Source organism: Nothobranchius furzeri, chromosome 5 (assembly GCF_043380555.1).
Source record: "Nothobranchius furzeri strain GRZ-AD chromosome 5, NfurGRZ-RIMD1, whole genome shotgun sequence".
In the NCBI taxonomy this organism is placed as follows: domain Eukaryota; kingdom Metazoa; phylum Chordata; class Actinopteri; order Cyprinodontiformes; family Nothobranchiidae; genus Nothobranchius; species Nothobranchius furzeri.
In genome coordinates, this window is record NC_091745.1 from 52061004 (window position 1) to 52070113 (window position 9110).

General features: G+C 44.8%; 1 protein-coding gene across 1 annotated transcript; it reads left to right on the forward strand.

Annotated features, from left to right (window-relative positions):
- Window positions 1–826: 826 nt before the first annotated feature.
- Window positions 827–1687, forward strand: LOC129154755 (uncharacterized). Its single transcript, XM_054734931.2, has 2 exons — window positions 827–1028; window positions 1125–1687. Exons 1-2 carry the CDS (start codon window positions 827–829, stop codon window positions 1685–1687), a joined length of 765 nt encoding a protein of 254 aa, XP_054590906.1.
- Window positions 1688–9110: the final 7423 nt, after the last annotated feature.

Below are 9110 nucleotides of genomic sequence, written 5' to 3' on the forward strand. Positions count from 1 at the left end.
AAGGTTTCTAATAAAAATCTGTTTTTTCTGTGTGATGTCATTGCTAAAAATAAGAGGTGATTGTTTAATGTGGAAGCTAAATATTTTTTGTTTGTCTCTAAACACTTTGTTTTATAAGGTGAATATTCAGTTAGGTACTTATTTTAGAAATTAATTTAAAAGCTTTTTAACTGGCTTGGAATTTAGATTTTTTTATTTACAAGCTGAAAACACGGTAAACAACACAAATACTCAGTTAGGAAGCATTTGTTTACATATTTAGTTTGAAAGCTACAGATTTAGCTCGTGTTATACTTCTGTTAGGAAGGAGATTGTTGCTTTTTCTAGTAATGTTTAGTTGAATATGTAATTTGCACATTATTTAGCTTAGGAAGCAATAACTTCACTTGAAAAGGTGAATAAAAAATGGAACCTTAAGAAGGTAAAGAATAATTCTGGTATTAATCTTAATCATGAATTGGTGTTGAAGAAGCAAAAAAAAAAATTATTCACATATCAAGTTTGCTAATTAAAGACTTTGTTTTGGAGTCTTACACTTCAGTTAAGAAGGTAACTACCTTTTTGGGAATCAGCATTAAATGTTTTCTATGTAAATGGCACATTATATCTTTAATTTTGGAAGGTGTACAGCCACTTTCACCCATAACCATTTATGTTAGTTAAAAAAACCACGGACTACAGAGCTGTTTTGTGGCAACAGTGAACTTGTAACAGATACACGTGCATGACTTTTTCTTTAAGGTCAGAAAGAAACAAAATAAGCTATAGCTAAAATCTTTGACATGCTCATGACTCATTCAAGAACAAAGCTGTTCTCTGCTCTGTGATGGAGGGATTCTGTCACTTGTACGCAGACCCTGTCAACCCTCTCGTCCTGCCCAAATCCCTTCTATGTTTCCATGATGCATACCTAAGGGATTGTGAACTTTCTGTCCTTCTGCAGCAGTGCGAGCAACGGAAACGCTATGTCACTGTGTCAGAAGCAGAGGCAGAGGCGCTGGAAGAGAAAACCAGGGACCAACATAAATGTGAGTTTTGGCACACAGCAAGAGCGGGAAGAATCACAGCGTCAAACATTCATGCTGTTTTGTCCACCTCCACTGCCACACCTGCATTATCCACAGTGAAGATGTGCTACCCAAACAAAATGTCACGTCCGCTGTCAGACAATGAGCCGGAGCCAATCAAATGGGGGAAAGTGAATGAGCAAACTGCAAGACTCTACTACACCTCACAGACGACGACGCTGCACAGAGGTCTGAAAGTGGAGAAGTGTGGTTTCATCATTAACCCCTCCTTCCCTGTACTAAGTGCCATCCCGGATGCCCTCGTCTACTGTGAGTGCTGTGGAAAAGGCTGCGTGGAAATCAAGTGCCCGTACACACATGACAACCACAACCTTCTGCAGGCCTGTGAGGATGACACATTCTGTTTCACCTTAACAGACGGGATAGTGGAGTTAAAACAGACCCACAAGTACTTCAAACAATTTCAAACACAGATATTTGTCACAAAGTCTGAGTTCTGTGACTTTGTTGTGTGGACGACCAAAGCCTGTGTGAATTCAGGCCTTAGTAAATTTTTATACTTTCTCAGCGGCCTAGTGGATGAGTGTCCACCCTGGGACTGGGAGATCAGGGTTCATATCCCAGTCAGGTCACACCTAGACTTTATAATTGGAACCTAATGCCTTTAAGGGGAGTAAACCACTAAACAACCACTGCTGCAGCTCACTGCTCTGCACAGAGATGGGCCAAATGTGGAGATGTAATTTCACTAGCGTGTGATGATAACTAATGGAACTTTACCTTTACTGTCTTATTTAAGGACACGTTCAAAGTTTAATGGTGGCAGGATCAGGATAAAGAGAGACATATGTAGAAAATCTGGTTAAATGGCTTTTACATCATAATTTATCAATGCCATCCAACCGTCATGGCTTGATTTTGTGTATGCAACAGAAACCCTTTCCAGATAGACATTCTGGAATATGTGTGGACAATTCAGTCCGGTTTTTAACCAGAACTGTGTTTTCAGACACACCACTTTTCTACCTGAACTTGTCCTTTCGGCTGCCTTCACACAGCAGGGAAAAGTTCCAGATGTCTGGGGGGGAGGGGGTGGGAAGGCTGTACCCGGATATTACGTAAACATAGTGCGGCGGGCGTACATGCGTCATTTACCCAAACAAAGCTATTCAGTCAAACATGGCCGACGAAGAGATAGCATTCCTCTCACTGATCGAACTTATGTTAAACATAATTCTGCGCACACGAAGACGCATGAGAGACCAGGATGATGAAGCTCAATGGCTAATAAAGGAATCACGGAAGCTGTGTGAAGCACTCCATCGCGCGTCTAGGAGACGGTACCGTAGGAGGCGAGCTGCCATGGTTCGCTGCATGCAATAGGAGCGAGCTATCTAGGTGCCCACAGCGACCCCCGGTCCCCTCCTCCCCCCTCCCTGTCCGGAACTCGACCTCACCAGTCTGAAGCAGCCACCTTGTCCGTGACAAGTCCGGTCCTGTTACTAGGGGCATCGTCCGGTTTAATTACGGAAAATGTTATCCGGATGTTTGTATTCAGACACAAAGGTCTTACGGACAGAGTCCCGAACATTTCCGTTTTTCATGGCCTGTCTGAAGGGGGCTAGAGAGAGATAGAGACTGGTCATGGTGCTGGTCTTGATGAGCTGAAGGCAGTTCTACTCACTGACTACGTTTACATGCAGCCAATATCCGGGTTATGATCGGGTTAAGGTCGGTATTCGGGTTTCTGAGTTGATCAGAATAACTCATTTACAAGCATAAATAGTAAGAGTTACCTCTAACTTGCATAACTCGATTTAAATGCAGACGTTGGGGTAGCGTCAGGACGTATGGACTACGTCAAGACGCAATATGCGAATATTTCGCTGTCTCTGTACTTTTGGCCACCAACAAAAGACATAATGTTCATACTTTTCACCAGACCGATGAAGACAGAGGTTTCCTCGTCACTCCAAAAGTGTGGTGCTGTGCCACGACCATCGGCCGCGACTCGCCATGTTGATCCCAACTTGTTTACTTCCGGTGTCCTGGTGCATCCAAGACGCCTCGCTACTCAAAAGACCAAGATTCCTTGCGAGCAGAGCATGCGCAGAACACACGCTTTGATGGGATATCCCGGTATGCGTTTACACGACCAAACATTCGGGTTAGAAAAGAGTTACCCCAGGTGTAGTAACCGGGTTTTTAAAAACCCGGTTATGAGCATATCCGGGGTTTTGGCTGTGTTTACATGGCCGTGCGGAACCGGGTTATTGTGAATATTCGAGTTTTAAAAGGGTTACTGGCTGCATGTAAACCTGTAAACACACTCACTGAGTCAAGCTGTGCTTCACAAATGAGATGCTAATTGTATGCTAATGTCATGGTAATCTGCCCGTGGTATTCCTCCTCAGTGGTGAGCAGGGAATGTGAGGCATTTCGCTATTGGTTGGAGACTGAGGATGTCCTTAAATCAGAGTTCGGAACAAGAAAAGGAAAACTACTTGTACATACACATGATAGGTCTGTGTGCTTGCAGGTTCCCAAAGGACACAGTCTACACCTGACAGCCCATCCGAGGAGAGGAGGAGTGACCAGTGCCTCATCTTCAATGACCCGCTCTGGCCCATGCAGTGGGAACTAGTGTGTGTGTGTGTGTGCGTGTGTGCGTGCGTGTGTGTGTGTGTGTGTGTGTGTGTGTGTGTGTGTGTGTGTGTGTGTGTGTGTGTGTGTGTGTGTGTGGGGTCATTGCTCTTATGTGAAAGTCTGTCCTCTCTTTCTGTCTCCATGTTGAAGAATGCTCATCTGACAGGCATAAGTCAGGCATGCTTCATGTGTGACTGGAAAAAGAAACAAAAGGCAGAGAGATAAAAGGATCGAGGAGAAGGTAGGAGAAGGAGAGGGAAGGTGAAGGGGCTTGTCCATGTTGATCTCAGACAGATGTCTGGGACTGATGAGCCTTAGAGCTACACTGACACACAACTGGGCTGAAACAAGACGTGTTCACACCTTCTGCTGTCTCATTTACACAATTCAGCCAAAGTGTGCTTCTGTATCTTTTTGGCATGACACAGTAAATCTATTCAACAATAACATTTCCATTTTTCATTTTCAGCCACTTATCAGGGTTTCAAACCAAGGCGCAAAATAACTGCCCATGAACTGAGAAAAGTCAAGCGTGCAGCTGCCAAGATGCCACTTGCCACCAGTTTGGCCATATTTCAGAGCTGCAACATCACTGGAGTGCCCAAAAGCACAAGGTGTGCAATACTCAGAGACATGGCCAAGGTAAGAAAGGCTGAAAGACGACCACCACTGAACAAGACACACAAGCTGAAACGTCAAGACTGGGCCAAGAAATATCTCGACTGATTTTTCTAAGGTTTTATGGATGGATGAAATGAGAGTGAGTCTTGATGGGCCAGACAGATGGGCCCGTGGCTGGATTGGTAAAGGGCAGAGAGCTCCAGTCCGACTCAGACGCCAGCAAGATGGAGGTGGAGTACTGGTTTGGGCTGGTATCATCAAAGATGAGCTTGTGGGGCCTTTTCGGGTTGAGGATGGAGTCAAGCTCAACTCCCAGTCCTACTGCCAGTTTCTGGAAGACACCTTCTTCAAGCAGTGGTACAGGAAGAAGTCTGCATCCTTCAAGAAAAACGTGATTTTCATGCAGGACAATGCTCCATCACACGCGTCTCCACAGCGTGGCTGGCAAGAAAGGGTATAAAAGAAGAAAAACTAATAACATGGCCTCCTTGTTCACCTGACCTGAACCCCACTGAGAACCTGTGGTCCATCATCAAATGTGAGATTTACAAGGAGGGAAAAAGGTACACCTCTCTGAACAGTGTCTGGGAGGCTGTGGTTGCTGCTGCACGCAATGTTGATGGTGAACAGATCAAAACACTGACAGAATCCATGGATGGCAGGCTTTTGAGTGTCCTTGCAAAGAAAGGTGGCTATATTCAATCAATCAAATCAATCAATCAAAGCTTTATTTATAAAGCGCCTTCCGCAACCCTGTCAGGAAGCCCAAAGCACTGAACATGGTACAGTTGCAAGCAAATATAGTGAAAAAATCAACAATAAAAGAAATTCAAATTACAAAATACAAAATGGAAATTATAAGATAGATGAACCATTCTTGTAAAGGACAAATGAGTGAAACACATTTGGATTGAGTGGATGGATTGAGTGTACCAATGAAAACTGTGGAATGGATTCAACATAATAGAGGGCCAAAATCAAACATGTTCTGGAAACGCCAAGCGGAGGAGGTGTGTTTTTAGGTGATTCTTAAAGACTGGCAGAGAAGGGGACAGCCTAACTGAGGGTGGCAACTGGTTCCAGAGTAACGGTGCTAGGACTGAGAAAGCCCGGTCCCCACGGGTACGACACCTAGACCGAGGGACAGCGAGCAGGCCTTGGTCAGAGGAGCGCAGAGCGCGTGATGGGGAGTGTCTTTTCAGGAGTGTGGCTAGATAGGGGGGAGCACTACCCTGGAAGAAATGATAAACAAAGACGAGTATTTTGAATTGTGAGCGATAGCAAATCGGAAGCCAGTGCAAGGAGGCCAGAACTGGACTGATGTGGTCCCGTTTCCTGGTCCCAGTCAGGAACCTGGCAGCGCTGTTCTGCACAACCTGTAGGCGACGCAGTGTTGACTGACACAACCCTGCATATAGAGAGTTGCAGTAGTCAAGCCGAGAAATAACAAAGGCATGCAGTACCCACTCTAGGTGGGCTCTTGACAGCATATGCTTGATTTTAGCAAGGCGTCTCAGGTGAAAGAAACTGGACCGGATCACAGAATTGATGTGAGCATCAAATTTAAGTCCTACATCAAGTTTCACCCCCAAACTGGTAACAACTGGTTTTGAGTATGGAGAAAGAGGGCCAAGATCAACATAACAATCCACATTCCTGCTGTTGGGGTGAAAAACAATGAGCTCTGTCTTTCCCTCATTCAGATGTAGATAGTTGGACATTAGCCAAGACTTCACCTCATTAACACAGGAGACAAAGGACTGGATAGAGTGACCTTTCTCCTGACACAATGGAGAGTAAATCTGGCAATCGTCAGCATACAGATGGAATGATAGGCCATGTTTACGAAAGATTGACCCCAGAGGTAGCAGATAAATGGCAAACAAAAGTGGACCAAGGATCGACCCCTGCGGGACCCCCCAGCAGAGCCCCTCCCAAGAAGAAAAAACATCACCCAGTTTAACACAGAATGTCCTGTTGTGGAGATACAATCTAAACCAGTCCAGAGCTGACCCTTTGATCCCAACCCATCGTTCCAAGCAATCGAGTAGAATCGCGTGGTCAACTGTGTCGAAGGCTGCTGTCAGGTCTAATAACAGAAGCAGCACAGATGTTCCCTGATCTAGTGAAAGATAGATGTCATTTAAGACCCTCAGTAGAGCCGACTCTGTGCTATGGCCAGACCTGAACCCTGATTGGAAAACCTCAAACAGATCAGAGTCAGCTAAATGTGAGACCAGCTGCTGATAAACGACTTTCTCAAGCAGTTTAGATGTAAAAGGCAGGGTAGAGATAGGCCTGTAATTTGTGATCACAGAGACATCAGCACCAGGTTTCTTCAGGGTCGGCCGAATAACTGCTGCTTTCAAAGCTGCTGGGACCACACCTGTGCTGAGGCTCCCATTGATAATCTGACCAAGTGAAGGGCCAAGGCACGGAAAGGCAGCCTTCCAGAGACGAGGCGGCAGAACATCAAGTGGAGAGCCAGATGGCTTCTGCCTCGCAACAAGCTTATCAGCTCAGAGTATGAAACTATTGAGGGAGCTCAGGGTGGGTGGTGATGGAGGAACTGGAACAGGGTCAACAGAGTTACCAGAAATAGCTGCTCTAATGCCCGACACTTTATCAACAAAGAATCTGTGAAAATCTTCAGAGTTTCCAGCAGCTGTAGGAGACATGGAGCTAGGCTCCTGATACACCAGAACTGAGTTTAGTGTTTTGAAGAGAATCTTAGGATTATTGGAGTTTGTCTCAATGATGTCTGCAAAGTAGGCCATTCTGGCAGCCCTCACAGCATCCTGATAAGCAACCAGAGATGCTCTGAACAACTCACGCGAGACCTGTAGGCCATCCTTTTTCCACTTTCTCTCAGAGGATCTACACACCCGCCTGCAAGCCCGTGTGACATCAGAGAGCCATGGCTCCCTCCTAGGCCTAGACTTGCACAGTTTGAGAGGGGCAACCACGTCCAGGACCTGATTACAAAGTACATCAAAGTGTTGTGAATAGTGTTCAGTGTTAGATGGATCTGGGTTAAAGGTCTCTAACCTTACAGACATACAGTCCACAAACTTTGAAATAGTTTCTGCATCCAGGGCTCTGAACCTAGTAGCTGGAGCTTCACACACAGGGACAGGACATGGCAACGTAACATCACAGAGTATTGGAGAGTGGTCAGAGAACACAGGAGGCAAAGTCACAAGGTTCATGACGGGCAGACCATAAGAGATAACCAGGTCCAGGATGTGACCCCTGGCATGAGTTGGGGATGATACCCATTGAGTCAAATTGAATGAATCTAGCAAATTAAAAAAACCTTTAGCAAGCACATTATCAGGACAGCAGATATGGATGTTAAAATCACCAAAAAATAGGACATAATCATATTTTAGGATGCAGTCTGCCACAAGATCACAGAAATCGTTAAGGAAGTTAGAGTCAGTCTTTGGAGGCCGATAAATCAGCACAACGAGCAAGCAGGGGGAGATGCACAGTTCAAATAAGGACAGTTCGAAGGAAGAAAATGACATGGTGGGTGTTAGCTGTTTACAAGGAAAGCTGGATTTAAAAACAACAACCAGCCCTCCACCTCTGCCCCGTGGTCTGGGGGTATTAAAACACGAGCAGCCAGGTGGTATGAGCTCGAGTAGGGGACTTGTGTCGCCAAACGGGATCCAGGACTCACAGATGCAGAGAAAACCCAGGTCATGCTGAATAAAAAATTGGTCGCATATTGGTCGCTGATTTGTTTTTGTATCGTTTTGAATGTCAGAAATGTATATTTGGGAATGTGGAGATGTTTTATTGGTTTCACTGGTAAAAATAAATAATCGAAATGGGTATATATTTGTTTTTTGTTAAGTTGCCTAATAATTATGCACAGTAATAGTCACCTGCACACACAGATATCCCCCTAAAATAGCTAAAACTGAAAACAAACTAAAAACTACTTCCAAAAACATTCAGCTTTGATATTAATGAGTTTTTGGGTTCATTGCGAACATAGTTGTTGTTCAATAATAAAATTATACTTCAAAAATACAATTTGCCTAATAATTCTGCACTCCCTGTATTGCTGTTTTATGGTGTGGCTGACTCTGCGATCTGCTGCCACGAGGACTGGAATAACAAATGCTGCAGTAACGGGAGTTGTGGTCAGGTTCACAAGGACTCACTGGCTGGAGCGGACTCGATTTTAATACGTCATCCCAAAATGGAAGCTAATATGACCTTGAATGAAAAATGTTGTTGTAAAACCTCTTAAAAGTTTTTCATCACGGAAGCGGCAGCGCTCATTTCTGCCTTCAGTCTGACGGCACAGCGCAGCGTGCGCTTGTTGAATCAGTGTGTGTGTGTGTGTGTGCGGCACAGCTCCATGAGCCGCTCCAGTCACCGCGTCTCGTTATTGGCGCTATTTAAACCAATGTTGTAAAATTACTTCCGCCCAGCCCAGATGTTCTCACATGTGCACCCGTGAGCCGTGGTTCCGCAGGAACGCGTCTGACCTCTGACAGGCGCACTCTGAACTCCAGATCTTCAGCGCGCTGTCAATAGCCTGACACCTTTAGAATGCTGTCCCACAGTCAGTGTGCTAATATAATAATATAATAATGTTAAAATGCTCAGATGGGAATCATTTCTTGATTTATTTTGTTACATCCAAAATGTTCTGTGTGTGAGGTTTACAATGTCAGAACATCTGCATGAGACAGGTGTTTATTACAATCTGCCAGAATGACTCACCACCTTCAGATTCCTCCAACATTGATAAAAATGATCAAATACTGAACTCATCTTGCTATTGACAGCGTGCAC